Source organism: Nannobrachium achirus, assembly GCF_963921795.1.
Source record: "Nannobrachium achirus genome assembly, chromosome: 20".
Lineage (NCBI taxonomy): Eukaryota > Metazoa > Chordata > Actinopteri > Myctophiformes > Myctophidae > Nannobrachium > Nannobrachium achirus.
The window spans coordinates 8,515,764-8,536,245 of record NC_137827.1 but is presented as its reverse complement, the minus strand read 5'-3'; the positions used below and the strand labels follow the sequence as shown (position 1 = coordinate 8,536,245).

Below are 20,482 nucleotides of genomic sequence, written 5' to 3'. Positions count from 1 at the left end.
GTGAAAACAGGTAGATCTCTGCTTCCCTGGCGTTCTTTGCACCTTATTCATAGATAAAGCTGTTTTTATGTTTCAGCATAGAATAGAAGTCAATGCAGCCTAGACGCGCCATTTTGTTTCTGTGCGAGTCACGTTATGACGTATGGACCAGGGTCTTTCACCGACAACACAACATGCGTGTAGCTGCATGCTGCACAGTTAACCCTTTGTCTCGTCTCTCAACGATGTAACTGATTTTTGGCACAGCGACCTCCGTTGGCCTTATCTTGTTACTGAACGAGTTTGGCTCCGTGGGTGTTAACATTTTGTCTGCCACCATAGACTGTTTTTTTATTTTATTTTGAAGAGCCCCGGAAGCCACGTGTGTGTGCATGTTGTGTAATCTGACGATTCTATGAAGTGGGTCTACAAACGGTCGCGAAACTAAAATCCTAGCCGGGCCGACAAAGAGTTGCGATGCGACGCATTGTGAGCTCGTAGATCTGCTATTTTCAAAGGATTTCTATACATTTGAAAACTTGTGAAATGGGACATTCTGCCCAATGAGTACTTCTACTTTTGGTACTTTTAGTACATTTTGATACCAACACTTTCATACTTTTACTCAAGCACATATTGAATTCTGGACTTCTACTTGTAACAGAGTACATCTACATTACATTATTGATAATTTTACTTAAGTATTAAGAATGTAAGTACTTTTTCTCAGCAGTGCGTGACATTGTGTGTGTGTGTGTGTGTGTGTGTGTGTGTGTGTGTGTGTGTGTGTGTGTGTGTGTGTGTGTGTGTGTGACATTGTGTGTGTCTCAGCGGTGTGTGACATCGGCTCGGCCTCCTTCAAGTACGACATGAGACGTCTGAGTGAGATCCTGGCGTTCCCGCGGGCCTGGTACCGCCGGAGCATCGCCAGGAGACTGTTCCTGGGAGACCAGACCATCAACCTACCAGGTGACACCATGGAACCATCACACAATACACATTAGACCAGGGGTCTTCAACGTTTTCAGGACAAGGACCCCTTAGTTGAGAGAGAGCTGGAGCAGGGACCCCCACAGCCATAGATTCCATATACCGGTAGTTTCATTGTGTTGACAGCACAATCATCAGTATATTTTGGTTTCAAGTCAATTAGTATTTTCAGATATTTAACCACTTGAACCGTCAATACTTAATAAACTTGACCTTTCACCATGTACTTAGTCTGCTCTTTTTCCCCTCTACACCAAACCTCTTTGCCGAAAATGGACGATCTACAAGCTTGTGAGCTTGTAGATCTGCTATTTTTGGCTACAGTTCTCAGAATATGGACGCTAGAGTTCAAGTGGTTAATATAAAAAAGGAGACAAAAACATTTCTATCACTCAAAGATTTGGAGGACCCCCTGTAGTAACTCTGAGGACCCCCTGTTGAAGACCATTGGTGTAGAGAAACAGGAAGCACTCGAGTCTCCCATCTCGTCAGCTCCCCTCTCTGCAGTCCATTTATGAACAGACCACACTAAGACAGGCTCAAAAAATAGTTAGTGATGCTACCCATGTTCTACATGGAGAAGTTGCACTCATGCCCTCTGGCAGAAGGTACACTGAACCTATATGGCCTTACATCAGGTTTAAAACATCCTTTGTCCCTGTGTCAACTAAAATGTTGAACGAGGCTCTGAAACTGCATTGACTGTGAGATTAGATTAACTACTTCTGTGCACTTGTGTATTGTTGTGTCCCCCCTCTGTCTGTATTTCTAGTGTGTATTTTGTCATTGATGTTTTATGTGTGGCTGCAGGGGTGAAAGCCCAAGCTAAATTTCCCCTGTGGACACTAAAGTGTACCTTGACCTTGATCCTGATACCAAAGCCAAGGCTGTTGTTAACTCAACGGGTGCCCACGAGGTGGCAACGCGTCAATCTCTTTGATGTCTACGTGTGCCCAACGACGCGTTTGCCGCGTTGTACAGAAAGCTATACTGTACTGTAGCACCTGTACTGTACTACCGCGGTGATGAAACAAACTCCATTTCCCAAAATGCACCGCGGGATCACATGACCGGGAAGTGCTGTCTTCTCGTTCACTGCCCTGTTTAGCTGCTGCACAAAGATGCAGTTTTCTCCCAATCTAGCTTTTAAATCACTTTCATGTTCAAAACGGCGGCCTCTTCTACCGGCTGTCACACAAACGCTGTGGCTTAGGATTGATAAAAAAACGGTCCTGACTGAAAGAAAAGATTTTCGCGAAATAAACAGGACATGCTTGGATTACATTTACTCGGATTACTTTTCTCGCCAGTACCTCGAAGGTAGGTAAAATGGCGGGTTGCCATGGGCACCAGCAAATTAAATGTTGAATAATTCTGGGCATTCAATGTGTTAACATGAAAGCTTCCATCTTCCATCTTGTCTTCCTCCTCCCCTCAAGCTTCAGGTCCAGCCACTCCAGACTCTGTGGAGAACGTCACCCAGCACCTGTCCCCCGAGTCCAGCCGCAAGGCCTACTGGAGGACGTGGGACGGCAGCATGGGGCCGCACGGCGTCCCCCAGTCCCCCAACGTCTTCTCTGACCACTCCGCCGGCAACAACATGTCCCCGGGAGGAGGACTGTCCCACCTCAAGTCCCCCGCCCCGGGACGCACCAGGAGCGTGTCGGACTCCTCCGCTCCTAGGAGAGGTAACCAGTGTTCATTTTGTCGACTAACATCTCATCCGCACTGCACGCGAGCCAGCGATGCGACGTCCCGCGAAATACTGTCCGCATATGGAGCGTCGGTCATTGCGTTGCGACGTAGCCTGAACCAATCAAATAAATAAATAATAATATAAAGTGTTTGGGGGGCGGGACATGGCCATTTACCTCTATGGACGTCGCCGCGAAACCTTGCTCAAATAGAGGCTCCGCTAGCGAAAACCGGAGTGGTGGACGTCGTCGCGGCACAACGCGTTGTCGCTCGCGGTAGGTCAGGACGTCTTCATTGAAATACATGTATCTTAATGACACTTCAACGCTTGCGTCGCATCGCGGGCAGTGCGGAGCTGTGAGACTAAAAGACTACAAGATTTAGATATTTTGTCGATAAGACGAGACTAGACTAAAACAATTTCGGAAGACTAAGACTATTATGTGTGTTATTCAAAAGACTAAATCTAAGTCTAAGACTAATGGCTGTATAAAATAACACTGGTATGTAACTGCAATGAAATTAAAGCCAAATACAGCTTTAATCTTTACATTTGAGAATGGGACTAAGTCTTTTCCCAAAAGACTAACACTAAAATATTTTGATATGTAGACTAAGACTAAGACTAGACTAGACTAAAGCAACTTCAGAAGACTAAGACAGGACTAAGACTAAATGGTGTGTTATTCAACACTATCCTAACATGTCATGTCCTCCCGTCCTCGTCATGTAGACTCGCTGACCAAGACGTCCACGCCCTCCTTCAATAAGAACGGTGTGAAGGCGGCGGGGCAGCAGGGGACCCCCTGGGAGACCCTGGTGGTCTTCGCCATCAACCTCAAGCAGCTCAACGTCCAGATGAACATGAGCAACGTCATGGGCAACAACACGTGAGTCCTCCACAACTATGTTATGCTTTAACTATTGAAAAATAGCAGATATACAAGCTCACAGCGCGGCACCGAGTGCCGCGCTGCGAGCTTGTAGATCTGCTATTTTTGAAAAGTCGTGAAAATGTGTGCAAATCTTTTGAATCTTTGTATTTTTAAAGTGAAACATTTTGTAACTCAAATTTTGCTTCTGGGGGTCCCTGAATCTAAATTTTTTGAGGTGGGGGTCCGTGGCCAAATACATATCATTTTGGGGGTCCTTGACATGACAAGGTTTGAGCACCAATGACATAGAATTAAGGTTTAAAAAGAAAAAAAAAATGGTTCAAGGTAGCATAATTTGTATAGGGTTGATGGGTTTTATAAACCCAAGCCCCCCCCCCCCCCCCCCTTACTGGCAACAGTGTCGACGTTTTTTTCTTAAATTAATTTTGTTTTCAATAAATTAATTAATAGGCTATTATATGTATTTTGTCATGTCCAATATATTAGGGGTCTCTAATCTCCCCCCTCACAGCAGTAAATGGCCCTTTTGATCTGAAAACCCATGCGGGATAAGGTCTAATTTCGCCCCTGCTTGAACCCTTTGTCTTTCCCAGGTGGACCACCAGTGGCCTGAAGAGTCAGGGCCGCCTGTCTGTGGGCAGCAACCGTGACAGAGAGATCAGCATGTCAGTGGGTCTGGGACGCTCCAAGCTGGACTCCAAGGGTGGCGTGGTGGGAGGGAACATCGACGTCAACACCCTGGAGATGGTCTGTAAGTGTACTGCATACCACAAACACCTTGGAGATGGTCTGTAAGTGTACTGCATACCCCATGCTGCCTTTACTCTCACAACACCCTGGAGATGGTCTGTAAGTGTACTGGACACCCCATGCTGCATTTACTCTCACAAACACCTTGGAGATGGTCTGTAAGTGTACTGCATACCCCATGCTGCCTTTACTCTCACAACACCTTGGAGATGGTCTGTAAGTGTACTGCACACCCCATGCTGCATTTACTGTCACAAACACCTTGGAGATGGTCTGTAAGTGTACTGCACACCCCATGCTGCTTTACTGTCACAAACACCTTGGAGATGGTCTGTAAGTGTACTGCACACCCCATGCTGCCTTTACTGTCACAAACACCTTGGAGGTGGTCTGTAAGTGTACTGCACACCCCATGCTGCCTTTACTCTCACAAACACCTTGGAGATGGTCTGTAAGTGTACTGCACACAACATGCTGCATTTACTCTCATAACACCTTGGAGATGGTCTGTAAGTGTACTGCACACCCCATGCTGCCTTTACTCTCACAAGCACCTTGGAGATGGTCTGTAAGTGTACTGCACACCCCATGCTGCTTTACTCTCACAAGCACCTTGGAGATGGTCTGTAAGTGTACTGCACACCCCATGCTGCGTATACTCACACAAACTCCTTGGAGATGGTCTGTAAGTGTACTGCACACCCCATGCTGCCTTTACTCTCACAAACACCTTGGAGATGGTCTGTAAGTGCCTTTACTCTCTCAACGCTTGTTGTGTAGTTCACTATGTTTAGTAAGCCACTACCAGGGTTATGTGATTAATCAGCAGACTGTTCCTTTTTGTTTCTTAGGATTTTGTGACAATCAACTCATTATCATTGCAATATATGCAACTATAGACGGGACCCGTTACTGAACAAACAAACAAACGTACTATACAGTAGCACTGATTGCTATCTGCATATAGACATATTTATTTTACCTCAGGAATAGTACATAAACCCCCCCTTAAAATCAAAATGAAAACCTTTTAAAATGAAGACAAAACCTTTAAAGTTGAGTTAAAAAACATGGAACGTGAAGTTAAAACCTTTTCAACTGCAGTTAAAGGTTTTGTTGTGTGTGGTCTGTGTTGCAGCCAACATCTGGGAGCATCCCAACCAGCAGCCCAGCCATAAGATCCAGATCACCATGGGCTCCACGGAGGCCAGGGTGGACTACATGGGCTCCAGCATCCTCATGGGGGTCTTCAGCAACGCGGACCTGCAGCTGCAGGACGAGTGGAAGGTCAACCTGTGCTCAATGGACACCAACCCTGCAGAGAAGAGGTACGCTCAGTGGTGTAGAGTAACTAACAACCCTGCAGAGAAGAGGTAGGCTGAGTGGTGTAGAGTAACTAACAACCCTGCAGAGAAGAGGTACGCTCAGTGGTGTAGAGTAACTAACAACCCTGCAGAGAAGAGGTACGCTCAGTGGTGTAGAGTAACTAACAACCCTGCAGAGAAGAGGTACGCTCAGTGGTGTAGAGTAACTAACAACCCTGCAGAGAAGAGGTACGCTCATTAAAGTAACTAACAACCCTGCAGAGAAGAGGTACGCTCATTAACGTAACTAACAACCCTGCAGAGAAGAGGTACGCTCATTAACGTAACTAACAACCCTGCAGAGAAGAGGTACGCTCATTAACGTAACTAACAACCCTGCAGAGAAGAGGTACGCTCATTAACGTAACTAACAACCCTGCAGAGAAGAGGTATGCTCATTAACGTAACTAACAACCCATAGCTTACAGAGGTAGGATAAGGATCTTAATGGAAAATAACAAATAAGCCTTGCCTTACCCGAGTTTCCTGTTAGTTGACATTGTATCAGTGAACTGTACTGTCATGAAACTGTACCTTTTCCTATCCAAAACGTCTAATAAATACCTCAATCAATCAATCAATCAAAAGGCATAAACCATCAGCCCAGGCGAGATGGCTTTCCGGCGACTCTTCTGGTATTCTGTTGTTCTGTGGGACATTTTAACATTATATTTCATGTATTGTTTCTCTCTGTCTCTGTCTCTCTCTCCGTCCGTGTTTGCAGTGAGATCTTTGTGCACAGATATTTTAACGTTATATTTCATGTATTCTCTCTGTCTCCGTCTCTCTCTCTGTCCGTCCATGTTGGCAGTGAGATCTTTGTCCACAGAGATTTTATCGTTATATTTCATGTATTCTCTCCGTCTCCGTCTCTCTCTCTGTCCGTCCATGTTGGCAGTGAGATCTTTGTGCACAGAGATTTTAACGTTATATTTCATGTATTCTCTCCGTCTCTCTCTCTCTGTCCGTCCATGTTTGCAGTGAGATCTTTGTGCACGGGGACCTGCAGTGGGACATCTTCCAGGTGATCATCTCGCGCTCCACCACTCCAGACCTCATCAAGATCGGCATGAAGCTGCAGGAGTTCTTCACGCAGCAGTTTGACACCTCCAAGCGGGCCCTGTCCACCTGGGGGCCCGGCCCCTACCTGCCCCCCAAAGCCCCCGTCATCAACATGGAGAACCCCGAGATCTGTAAGAACACTAACCGCTTACACACACTGTCAGGGGCGTCACAAGGGGGGGGGGGGGGGAGTGGGACTGAGTTACTAGGGCCCAAGGTGGAGGGGGCCTTAATTCTTTTATACTTCAGCTTTTGAAAAGTTGTGAAAATGTGCGCAAATCTTTGAATATATGTATTTTTTTTATAACATTTGTAACTAAAATGTTGCTTCTGGGGGGTCCCTGGAACTAAATATTTTGAGATGGGGGTCCGTGGCCAAATACATATCATTTTGGGGGTCCTTCACATGAAACTGTTTGAGCACCACTGATGACAGAATTTAGGTTTTTCAAAAAACCTTAGAAGGATTTGAAATATTCAATTTTTTTTCAAAAATAGCAGATCTACAAGCTCGGTGCCGCACTGTGAGCTTGTATATCTGGTCTAATCAGAAACCAGCCAATCAGAATGAAGTATTGGAACTAACCGTTTTAGAAGAAATCAATTTATCTAGCCATAGTTTTAAGGGCAGCACACACTGGACACGGGCGGCTGCACAGTGTTGCGTTGCGGTATCGTCGCGGCACGTGAATTTCCGTGTGGTAACCCCAACTGGATGCGGCGCGCTGCCACACAGCACATCCATTTCCCTCGGTGGGGAGAACCATGGGAGAACATGTTCACCGTGCAGCAACGCTGGAAAAATAGAACAGCAGCGTATCGGCGCGGCAGACCCGCGGCTGCGCGTGTCTGACGCCGCCTGTGTGGGTTAGTTCATTGAAAATAATGGGGCCGTATGTTTTGACACGCCGCCTCCGCGTTTGGTGTGTGTTCCCCTTTAGTCATCATAGCTTTAGCGTTTTACCGATTTTATTTAGTTTTTTTCAGTGGAAAAAGGCAGTAATTATAGATGAACGTGAGTGTTTTTCATCACGATAAACGATGATAACGATCATCGTCCCATCCCTATATGCTCTCCTCTCCTCTCCCCTCCAGACATGGACGCAGCTCACCACCGCCACTGGCCCAGCGTGCTGAAGGTGATCGCTGGCTGCCACATCTCTCTGTTCCACATGCCTCTCCCCGAGGACACGGTTCAGCTGGGGGGCTCCATGTCGCTGCACGGCAACCACATGACGCTGGCCTGCTTCCACGGGCCCAACTTCAGGTCCAAGTCCTGGGCCCTGTTCCACCTGGAGGAGCCCAACATCGCCTTCTGGACCGAGGCCCAGAAGATCTGGGAGGACGGTGAGACTATACTAGATAGGGTTATCCCACGGTCATGAAATTCCTGGAAATATTTTGAAATTTAGAAAAATGTTTTTCCAGTACTGGAAAAGTTTGGGAATTTATCAAAGGGTCCTGGAAGGTCCTGGAAAACAATAGCTATGCGTTGTCTTTGGTTATTGATTTTGTTAATAACTCTGAGTCTGAAATGACAAATTAAACATGGGCCAAATTGTCAAATATTAGAGGCAGAAATTGTGAAAATAGCAGATCTAGATCGGCTATTTTCACAATAGAAACGTGTTATTCAAAATTCCTCAACTCTTAGTGCTCGTCAGGAAATAATCATATTTTATCTGGGGACCCCCCCCAAGTTAAAATATGATTATTTCGGGGGCCAAGGCCTAAAAAGGTTGAGAATCACTTGGCATACACTGCCTGTCTTTGGGCATTGCACATAGGAGTAAGCGACCTGTTATTGAGCTGAATTATTGTTCTATAGTCTTGGAAATTGGGTTAAATATTCTGGAAAAGTTTTGGAAAAGTTTTGGAAATGAATTGGTAAAAATGTGTGGGAACCCTGACTAGAGCTGTCACGATTACAACTTTAAATTGACCATTAGTTGTCACACAAATAATTGCGATTAAAGATCGAATTGTGTTTTTGGCATTGAAGACTGGAACATATGAATACAAACTTAATTTCTGTTTGCCATTTAGGCTTTATAATCAAACTGAACAGGGCAGATTACTGACATATTTAATAATTTTATACTTGAAAAACATTTCTTGAAAATGGCGGAAATAGCTGGTCTACAAGCTCACAACGCGTCTCAAGCTTGTACAACGCGCCACTCCATGACACGTTGTACAAGCTTGCGACGCGTTGTGAGCTTGTAGATCTGCTATTTTCAAACAGCCAACATATAAAATAGGGCTAGTGGTTTATGTATGTTTTATAATATTATAATTTGTATCTGCAAAGTAACTAGTAGCTAAAGTTTTCAAATAATTGTAGTGGAGTAAAAATAAAATATTTGGATCCGAGATGTAGTGGAGTAGAAGTAAAAGTATGGGAAATTGGAAACACTCAAGTAAAGTACAAATACCTCAAAAGTGTACTTAAAGGAGTAGTTCACAACTTTTCAACCTGTCTTCATATAATAGGTCCTCACTAATGTTCATAATAAAATGGCACAATTGTTTTCTTTTCAGTCTGGGTCTCATAGGAGAGCTGTCAAATCCTTCCTACCAGTGACATCATCGTTTGACAAAAAAAAAAAAATAATATTAAAAAAAGGAAAAAAAAACATTGCAACTTTTTCAGGAATAGAAAGCCTGCAGTTTCTATTAGCTTGCATTTCCCATTGATGATGTCACCGGTAGGAAGGATTTGACCCACCCACAGATGAGACCCAAACTGAGTAGAAAAAAATTGTGATATTTTATCATGAACATTAGTGAGGACCTATTATATGAAGATAGGTTGAAAAGTGGTGGAGTGCCCCTTTAAGTACAGTACCTAAGTAAAAGTACTTAGTTACTTTTACACCACTGGTCGTTTCACACACTGGGGGTGCGTTTGTTTGTTTGTTTGTCCGTTGTGACCAGGCTCCAACGACGACTCCACCTACATCGTCCAGACGCTGGACTTCCACCTGGGCCACAACACCATGGTGACCAAGCCCTGCGGCGCTCTGGAGAGCCCCATGGCCACCATCACCAAGATCACCCGCCGCCGCCACGAGAACCCCCCACACGGCGTGGCCACCGTCAAGGAGTGGTTCCACTATGTCACCGCCATGCGGAGCGAAGGTGACCGGCAGGGTGGACCTTTCACTAGACCATTCATTGTCACACAAATAATTGTGATTAAGATATATTTGGCTTTTAGGCTTCGTAGACAGAAGTTGCACAGGGCAAATATGACAAATAACGTAAATATACGAGGAATTTAAAAGATATTTATTGAAATAGCTGATTTACAAGCTCAAAACATGTCGATTATCTCAAGTCATTGCGATTATTTTCAAATAGCCAGTGTACTGTATATGATTAAAGTGGTTAATTAGTTATATATTTTTATGAAATTTATACATTTACCTGGGGACCCCCTAAAACAGCGGTTCTCAACCCCAAGGGGGTCCCCAAATTATTTTGGGGGGTCCCCAGATGATGAACTTAGTGTGAAACATTGTTTTCTCCCTCAACAGTAAACAAACCAACATAAAGTTTCTAAAGTGACAATTTAAGGACTTTTTAATACCTCTAAAGGTGACTCCACACCAACAGCAAAGAACTGCAAAACGAAACAATGTTTTTTCCAGACGACTGTATGCCGACTGTAGTTACTGTACGCAGTTGTGCGCAAAAATAGCAGATCTACAAGCTTGAAACGTGTTGCACTGTGATGCGTTTTGAGCTTGTAGATCGGCTGTTTTTGCTATGTGTATTGTGTATGCATTGTGGCCCTCTGGAGTGAGTGTGAATTGTAGTGGCCCTCTCCATTATGGAAGTTGCCCACTGGACTGGACTATCAGTGACTCCTGTGTGTTTTGGTCCCCTGTTAACTGGACTATCAGTGACTCCTGTGTGTTTTGGTCCCCTGTTAACTGGACTATCAGTGACTCCTGTGTGTTTTGGTCCCCTGTTAACACAACGGAAGCCAAGGTTTCTAACATTTATAGCTGTTGCTGCTGCCACCATTGACTTACGCTTTGTTTTGACGTGCCTCGCAAGCTTCGTGCGTGTGCACGTGCGTGTCCAGAGAAGATTGAGGAGGATAATCCATTTGTTTACAAACGCTCGCGAAATAAAATCCAAAAATCGCGGTAAAATTGCGGTAAAGTGTTGCCGTGAAAACAATCAGCTCTCTGCTTCCCTGGGGCTGTTTTCATGTCATTCTTAGATAAAGCCGTTCTTATGTTTCAAAGTAGAATCTAAAGCAATGTTAAGTCCTTCCGTGATTACTCCTCCAGAAGAGCTGCCTGCACTGACTGGGTGACGTAATGGACTCGGGTCATTCAAAGGGCAGCTGCAGGCTCATAGAGTTAACTGTTTGTTGCCTCGTCTGTGAACGAGGTAACTTCCTTTTGGCAGGGGGACACCTAGTGGCCATAACTCGTCCCTGAACGAGTTTGGCTCCCAAGTTGTTAACTGGACTATCAGTGACTCCTGTGTGTTTTGGTCCCCTGTTAACTGGGCTACAGGGACGTGCTGGGCCCCTGATTCAGCCGGGGAAAAAGAGTTGGAGAGGCCCTCATTGCGTGCTATAGAGAGAGATCTCTCTCTAGCGCTGCTGCTACTCAAAGATATGCCATTTCAGATCATGACAAGTGACAAGCCAGTGGGCCAATTACTGTACCTGAGTTATATTTCGTCGTTGTCGGGTGGAAACCTTGTATGTCCAAAACCGTTGGTTTTGTATTTATCATTTTAAAAATGATTTAAACTAATGAAAACAGCCGATCTACTTGTAGATCGGCTGTTTTCACTACTTTTGTGCAACAGCCTTATATGATGAAGCAAGGCTTTGCTTTGCGAAAAAATGTATACATTTGAAACTTGGAGATGCGAGGTTTCTGCCCGGCAGTGACGATTTACTTTGTTGGCCGCCCAGCCCCCAAAATGGAACGAAGGATGACATTTTATTTTACATTTTTTCCTAATGACCGACCTGGACCGGCCGGGAATGAACCGGCCGTTCGGGAGGTGTCCCGCTTTTCCCATTGGCCAGCACGTCCCTGCTGGGCTATCAGTGACTCCTGTGTGTGTTGGTCCCCTGTTAACTGGACTATCAGTGACTCCTGTGTGTGTTGGTCCCCTGTTAACTGGACTATCAGTGACTCCTGTGTGTGTTGGTCCCCTGTTAACTGGACTATCAGTGACTCCTGTGTGTGTTGGTCCCCTGTTAACTGGACTATCAGTGACTCCTGTGTGTGTTGGTCCCCTGTTAACTGGACTATCAGTGACTCCTGTGTGTGTTGGTCCCCTGTTAACTGGACTATCAGTGACTCCTGTGTGTTGGTCCCCTGTTAACTGGACTATCAGTGACTCCTGTGTGTTGGTCCCCTGTTAACTGGACTATCAGTGACTCCTGTGTGTGTTGGTCCCCTGTTAACTGGACTATCAGTGACTCCTGTGTGTGTTGGTCCCCTGTTAACTGGACTATCAGTGACTCCTGTGTGTGTTGGTCCCCTGTTAACTGGGCTATCAGTGACTCCTGTGTGTGTTGGTCCCCTGTTAACTGGACTATCAGTGACTCCTGTGTGTGTTGGTCCCCTGTTAACTGGACTATCAGTGACTCCTGTGTGTGTTGGTCCCCTGTTAACTGGACTATCAGTGACTCCTGTGTGTGTTGGTCCCCTGTTAACTGGACTATCAGTGACTCCTGTGTGTTGGTCCCCTGTTAACTGGACTATCAGTGACTCCTGTGTGTTGGTCCCCTGTTAACTGGACCAACAGTGACTCCTGTGTGTTGGTCCCCTGTTAACTGGACCAACAGTGACTCCTGTGTGTGTTGGTCCCCTGTTAACTGGACTATCAGTGACTCCTGTGTGTTGGTCCCCTGTTAACTGGACCAACAGTGACTCCTGTGTGTTGGTCTCCTGTTAACTGGACTATCAGTGACTCCTGTGTGTTGGTCCCCTGTTAACTGGACCAACAGTGACTCCTGTGTGTTGGTCCCCTGTTAACTGGACCAACAGTGACTCCTGTGTGTGTTGGTCCCCTGTTAACTGGACCAACAGTGACTCCTGTGTGTTGGTCCCCTGTTAACTGGACCAACAGTGACTCCTGTGTGTTGGTCCCCTGTTAACTGGACCAACAGTGACTCCTGTGTGTTGGTCCCCTGTTAACTGGACCAACAGTGACTCCTGTGTGTTGGTCCCCTGTTAACTGGACCAACAGTGACTCCTGTGTGTTGGTCCCCTGTTAACTGGACCAACAGTGACTCCTGTGTGTTGGTCCCCTGGGTGTCACGCAGAGCTCAACCTGCTGAGGAACGTGGACGCCAACAACCCTGAGAACGGCGTGGCCACCAAGAGTGCCAGCCTGCTCAGCAGCTTCCGCGCTCCCTCCAGCTACAACCACGAGACGGAGACCATCTTCGCCCTGCCCAGGATGCAGCTGGACTTCAAGTCCATCCACGCTCAGGACCCCGAGGAGCCCTCGCTCACAGGTACGCCGTCTGCATTGGTTCCACCATGGGTGCTAATGTGGACTGGACTTAGGAGATATTAAAAAAAGAAAAGAAAAGAAAAACGTGATATTGCCTTGTGTACCTTTGGACACCTAAGAAGAACATTCTGCACTTTATAGTTCATATAAAGTGCAGCATGTATGTATATTAACCACACACACCCCCTATATTGATCATGTTATTGGTGAAATGTTTTCACCAATAACCTTCACCTTGGTGAAATGTTTCACCAATAACCAAAAAACTATAATAATAATCAAAAACATGTATCTCATAGTATAAAATGCTGTATTTATTTATGATTAAAATATGTAGATACAAGGTTTCCCCAGATGATTAACTTAATGTGCAACATTGTTTTCTGACTCAATTATAAACACATCAACATAACGTTGAAGTGTATACAGGTTATCTATCTGCACATTCCTAAAGTGTCAATTTAATGACTTAAGTGCTTTTTAGTACCTTTAAAATGACAAATTAAACATTGGCCAAATTGTCAAATATTAGAGGCAGAAATTGTGGAAATAGCCGATCTCTTTGCGAGGCGTTGTGAGCATGTAGATCTGCTATGTCCACAATAGAATGGGGTTTCCCCAGTTCAAATAAGATTATTTCGGGGGTTGCGGCCTGAAAAGGTTGAGGACCACTGAACTAAAGGAGCAGACACTGTGTTTGTTCTCCTCCAGACTCCAACAGTAAGCCCAAGGTGGAGTGCAGTGTGGTGACACTGTGTTTGTTCTCCTCCAGACTCCAACAGTAAGCCCAAGGTGGAGTGCAGTGTGGTGACACTGTGTTTGTTCTCCTCCAGACTCCAACAGTAAGCCCAAGGTGGAGTGTAGCGTGGTGACACTGTGTTTGTTCTCCTCCAGACTCCAACAGTAAGCCCAAGGTGGAGTGTAGTGTGGTGACACTGTGTTTGTTCTCCTCCAGACTCCAACAGTAAGCCCAAGGTGGAGTGCAGCGTGGTGACACTGTGTTTGTTCTCCTCCAGACTCCAACAGTAAGCCCAAGGTGGAGTGCAGTGTGGTGACACTGTGTTTGTTCTCCTCCAGACTCCAACAGTAAGCCCAAGGTGGAGTGCAGCGTGGTGACGGAGTTCACAGACCACATCTGTGTGACCATGGATGCTGAGCTCATCATGTTCCTCCATGACCTGGTGTCTGCATACCTCAAGGAGAAAGAGAAAGGTAAAGTAGAAATACTCTATTACATGACCTGGTGTCTGCCTACCTCAAGGAGAAAGGTAAAGTAGAAATACTCTATTACATGACCTGTACTCTGTGATAGAGTTCTCAAATTCTTTCCAAAGCCGACCATACCAGACCCAATGTTTTAGGGCCAGGTAGGGCCTAAAATGTATGCTAACTAGTCGGGCCGAATAGTTAGGGCCCAGTTAGGGCCGAGCCTTAATTTTCAGGCCCGTTGAGAACTCTAGTAAACATGATAATCTCCGTTTTTTGGGGCAGTCAATCAGAAGGATTCTTTTTTCCCCCTGATATATATTTGGGTGGAGACAGGATGTTTGTCAAGAGGATAGCAGTGAAGCGGCACATTGAGTTGGTCTCACCCCTCATATCCTTCCTCTGTGGTCTCCTCAGCCCTGTTCGCTCCCCGCATGTCTGCCACTCGGCCAGGCCAGAAGAGCCCCACGGCCCTGCCCGACGACAACGCCCCCGACCGAGACAAGGAGGACGCCATCAACTACACCACCATCGACTGGAGAGAGTTCATGTGTAACACCTGGCACCTGGAGCCCACACTCAGGTACTGGAGAGAGTTCATGTGTAACACCTGGCACCTGGAGCCCACACTCAGGTCAGACACACGCGCACACAGCCAAAGATATTTAATTTATGAAGATAGCTCAACCTAATTGGATCCATTGTACACAAAGCCTACAAATAGCCTCCTGAGTGGGTGCTGGCTCTGAATCCTGCGCACGTCCTGTTTACTGGTGCTATAGATCCTGCGAGAGTGTGTTGCTAGGACAGAGAAAGAGCAATAATAACGTTGATTTTCTCCTTTGTTGTGTCGCTGAAAAAACCTACTTTAGTATGACAATTTTGTTAATATTATGTGGCTTGTGATGATCGGGTCCAATATTTAGTTCAGTGACCATGGCGAAAAATAATAGTTCAGAAGCTGTTCACGTTGAGCCACACCTCCAGGACTGTGCTTAGTTCAGAGGGGTATCACGCACCAAAAATAGCCGACCTCCAAGCTTGGAGGTCTGCTATTTTCGATATTTCCACCAAACGGCCCCTTTAGAAAGTTCCGCCCCTGCCTCTCTAACATTCTCTGCACGTCCCTGTTGTCCTTGCTTTCCTCACCAATGATTCTAATGACGGCTCTGTTCCATGTAGTGTAGCACAGTGGCCCCTGGCCCCAACACACGTCAAAAGTGTCTTCAGCGGCGGCTCCAGAGAATTGTGACTGGGGGGGGGCAACAAACAATAATGAACAGTAGGCTACTAATATGACAAACGAGATTCCCTCGCTTAGGGTATTGATAACTGAACAGATCAGATCATTGTCAGTTTTCAGCTCCAAATCTGAGTACTGTAGGGTTTTTGTGGGGTTGGAATTGTAACAGCTGAAATCAATAATATATCCGTGTTCTGATGATAATTTTATTGTATTACTATTACTCTGTGATGGAGTTCTCAAATTCTTTCTAACCCCGACCATACCCGACCCAACGTTTTATGGCCGGGGAGGGCCTAAAATGTATGCTAGTTAGCACAGTCAAAGGTTATAGCTTAAAGCTGGGGTTTTCAAACTGTTTTGACGCACGTAACCCCTGTAAATAACCTTTTCATCCACGGAACCCCTGAATTACTCTGTTAATTTTTAGAATCATATTACGCTACGTAAATATGCACATCTTTCTACCAGAGATACAGTATGTCACAGTGAAATATCCCTTTCCATCAGAACTAAGCTAATCTTTCCAACGAAAAGATAACTTCAAAGGTAATAAATAAAATCAACCAACAAACTCCTTTCCTACAGAGGATCGCCCCGATGGTCAACTAAGATACCCATGTACCTGACAAAATACTTTAAAAACGTTAAAGATGTCCACAATTACAACACCAGAGGCAGCGCCACAGATCACGTTCAACCCAGAGTCAACTCAATCAAAGGGTCAAACTCGTTCTTCTGCTATACCACAAAAATGTGGAACGCCCTACCGAAGGCCTTAAAGGAGTGTGGATCCCTAGCATCCTTTAAAATCGCCCTGAAAAACCACTTACAGGCGACAGCCATTCGTAACTGGTAAAAACAAACATAGCCCAGCCTTCCCTGACACTTCTTTGTATTTACCTACTGTATATATTTTTTGCATATATTTTATATATTTTTATTTTCCTTTTTTTTACTGCATAGTACTGTGTTCTATCCGTCTGTCATTCAATGTTATATGAGATACTTCACTGGCTTCCTGTGTAAATAAGCCAAGTGCTTTTCTAGGATCTCCTTTTAGTTGACCTTGTACCAGTGAACTGTCACTGTCATGAAACTGTACCTTTTTCTATGCAAACTTCTAATAAAGTCTTCAATCAATTAATCAATCAAAACTGACTGAAGATAACTTTATACTGTAACCACTTGAACCCCAGCATCCCTATTCTGGGGGGAAGGTTCACCAAAAATAGCTGATCTACAAGCTCACAATGTGTCGCGTGTAGATCTGCTATTTTTGTCACGGTAGATGGAAAGCGGGAGCGGCGGACAGGAATTGTCTGCGGGCGGTCAAAAATGACATCATTGCGGCGGCGGGCGGGATTGGTCTGAAATCAAGCGGGAGCGGGCGTTAATGGGATTGAAAAATAGGCTATTTAAGCTTAGTACGGCGACGGCAGATGACAACCGGAAATGATCAGCATTCGATAGATCAACCTGCCGCCGTAGCAGCCGTCTGTACTACGCCAGAAGGTCCCTTTCCACGTTGCGCCTACAACGCCTTCTGTATAGACTCGTCGCCACGGGAACCAAAGCGTTCAGTCGCCGACGGCTCTTTGCGTAACAATTTGAGCCACAACTGCGATTGCGTCACAGCAGCCGTAGTCCCGCCTCACGATGCCGTAGTAGAAACCGTCTCCTTAAATTCCCCAGTATGTCCCGCGCAGATCTCTAGTCCGTTGTACTCAATTCATCTTCATAGCAGCGTCATCCATGTCATCCAGAAATAACAGCCGTGGCTGAGTGCCATCAGAACAGCTATAGCCCTGAGCACTGAATAAACGAACGCGGTATGGTCTGGTCCTCCTCAGGCTCATCTCGTGGACGGGCAGGAAGATCGACCCGGTGGGCGTGGACTACATCCTCCAGAAGCTGGGCTTCCACCACGCCAGGACTACGATTCCCAAGTGGCTGCAGCGGGGCGTGATGGACCCCCTGGACAAGGTGCTGTCCGTGCTCATCAAGAAGCTGGGCATGGCCCTGCAGGACGAGCGCGACAAGAAGGGCCGGGACAAAGAGGAACACTGACCCGCCCCTCTGTCTGTCCCGCCACGGAGGGGCGTCACAAGGGGTAGGAAAGTGGGACTGAGTTACCGGGGCCCAAGGTGGAGGAGGGGCCCTAATAACTTTATCCATTGAAAAATAGCAGATATACAAGCTCACAGCGCGGCACCGAGTGCCGCGCTGCGAGCTTGTAGATCTGCTATTTTTGAAAAGTTGTGAAAATGTGTGAAAATCTTTTTAAGCGAACATTTCTAACTAAAATTTTGCTTCTGGGGGTCCCTGGAACTAAATATTTTGAGATCGGGGTCTGTGGCCAAATACATATCATCTTGGGGGTCCTTGACATAGGTTTCTTGCACACATTTTCACGATTTTTCAAAAATAGCAGATGTGCAAGCTCGCAGCGCGGTGAGCTTGTATATCTGCTATTTTTCAATAGTTAACATTCATGGGGGGCCCGCAGTGAATCCTTGTACCCAGGGCCCAGAATGTGGTGTGACGCCCCTGCACAGCAGCAGCTGTTTTCAGCACACCATGATGTTTAGATTTTCACACGGGGAGCGAGACCTACTTCGCCTGCATTCTGGCTCAGGGTCGATTCATACTCCACTTTTAGAGCCTAATTTATTTGGGCTCGGCTCTGTCTAAACTATGATATCGCCGTTGTCGGGTGAAAACCTTTTATGTCCAAAACCGTTCGTTTTGCATTTATAATTTTAGAAATGATTCCACCTGGTGTAGATCGGACAGCCGATCTACAAGCACACAACGCCTCACACCACGAGACGTTGTGTACTTGTAGATCTGCTGTTTTCACTACTTTTGTGCGACAGCCTTGTTGATGATGAAGCAGGGCTTTACATGACGAAAGAACGTACAAATTTGAAACTTGGAGATACAAGGTTTCCACCCGACAACGACGATATAGTGTCATACAGAGGATCGGGGGGACAACAACGTGACAACGACGATATAGTGTCATACAGAGGATCGGGGGGAGGGGGGGGGGGGTGTAACGTCGTTAATTCAGCTCCGAATGGCGCCATATCATAGTTTAGACAGAGCCCGCTTCCCTTCTGAAAATGTTTTAAGACCACTTTGCCCATTTTCAACCCATCTTCATATAACTGGTCTTAAGATGACACCATTCCTGTCTGCTCGCTCTGTGTCTCAGAGGAGGGCTGTGGACCGTTCAGAAACCCGCCTACCAGTGACATCATCGGTTTGTTTCTTTCAAACGGAGATTTGAATGTATTTATTTATTTTGTATTAATTGCAAGAACAAAGGTGTCTATTTAGGCATGGCAACTTTCCGTGACGAGAAAGGCTGTGAATTCTATTAACCGTGGAAGATGTCACTGCTAGGCAGGTTTCTGAACCGTCCACAGCCCACGGGAAGCAGCGTGTGTAGACCATAATGGTATGTATCTTCATTAGAGCCAACGTATATGGAGACAAGGTTAAATGAGGCTCAAACCTACTGTTAAAAAACACTCTGTCGAAACACTGGATTAGAACGATGACTATTGTACAGGCCATTTGAACTGCAAAACCCATGGCAGTGTCATTAGAACGATGACTATTGTACAGGCCCATCTGAACTGCTAAACCCATAGCAGTGTCATTAGAACGATGACTATTGTACAGACCCATCTGAACTGCTAAACACAAGGCAGTGGCATTAGAACAATGACTATTGTACAGGCCCATCTGATCTGCTAAACCCATAGCAGTGTCATTAGAATGATGACTATTGTACAGGCCCATCTGAACTGATTAAAAACCCATGGCCGTCTCAGCCCAGTAGTTTACTGTGATGCATTGTATGCCATTGCAAGCGCTGACTGAAGTCTTTTGCACTCGTAGACGTTTCTGTATATTTAGCATCGGTTTCTGTGTATTTTTCTGTATATAGTTTTGGCTGCTTTAAGTGATAACCCCATGCCGAACAAAACCAACAACTGGATGACTTTTACCTACTGTATATGAAATTATTTTAAATATCTTTATTTTATGACTCATTTCATGACCAATGACTTCTTAATTGCCTTTTGTTTGTTTTTTGGTTTCAGATGGAACTACTCCCGATGGAGTAGATTTTCTTCTTCTTCTTTTTTTTACAGCTTTTTTTTTTCCAGATAGTCGAGAAGGATTTTCAGATGATCGTTATTAAGAACAAATACACATTCAAGGAAGATGTAATTATAATTTGAAACAAAATCCTTCTGTATGAATATGTGAAATGAGGTCTTCGTTAGCATGGTAGCCTTTGTCATGCCCGTTTGTTTATTTTTATTTTTATCTGTGCAATAGACCCCTTGTAAAGTACATTAAACAACTGTGAATTTCTTAAATGTGTTGATTTCTTAACATAATAAATTCATTAAACTTGAGCTAAGCCCAGTCTGTCGCTACCTTAAAAAAATGATTCTTGTGTCTTTCACATTTTTATTTAAAATGGTAAAATGGGTGCATTTATATAGCCAGTGGTGCTTTGGTATTTTCTTTTCAGGGCGCACGGTAATTTATTGATGTCACATGCACGCGCGCCTCTAGAGGCTATTTAGAAAGAACGGATGTCAGCAGATCTAATGGTGGGAAAACGATAACGATGTTTTCTAGTCTTAACTCATTTAGTGCTCCTGAAATTCACTCCCGTTATCTTATTTTGAAGGCCAGAAGTCCACAGCGTAAACACTTCCGGTCTGACGTCATCGCGTCCTGCGCCGGAACCGATCGTTGTTTAC

The 20,482-nt window shown here is 45.3% G+C and overlaps 1 protein-coding gene across 1 annotated transcript in view; it reads left to right on the top strand.

The window, feature by feature from the left end:
* The window catches only part of kiaa1109 (KIAA1109), a 175,224-nt gene extending 155,159 nt beyond the window's left edge, over positions 1-20,065 (top strand). The window contains exons 83-94 of the mRNA XM_080750799.1: positions 811-948; positions 2,409-2,657; positions 3,398-3,554; positions 4,154-4,311; positions 5,449-5,638; positions 6,656-6,867; positions 7,832-8,083; positions 9,674-9,877; positions 13,047-13,241; positions 14,318-14,452; positions 14,864-15,029; positions 17,543-20,065. Of these exons, the coding sequence (XP_080606925.1) occupies positions 811-948; positions 2,409-2,657; positions 3,398-3,554; positions 4,154-4,311; positions 5,449-5,638; positions 6,656-6,867; positions 7,832-8,083; positions 9,674-9,877; positions 13,047-13,241; positions 14,318-14,452; positions 14,864-15,029; positions 17,543-17,759 (2,273 nt within the window). The 3' untranslated portion in view covers positions 17,760-20,065. The remainder of the gene's footprint in view (positions 1-810; positions 949-2,408; positions 2,658-3,397; positions 3,555-4,153; positions 4,312-5,448; positions 5,639-6,655; positions 6,868-7,831; positions 8,084-9,673; positions 9,878-13,046; positions 13,242-14,317; positions 14,453-14,863; positions 15,030-17,542) is intronic.
* The last annotated feature ends 417 nt before the right edge of the window (positions 20,066-20,482 follow it).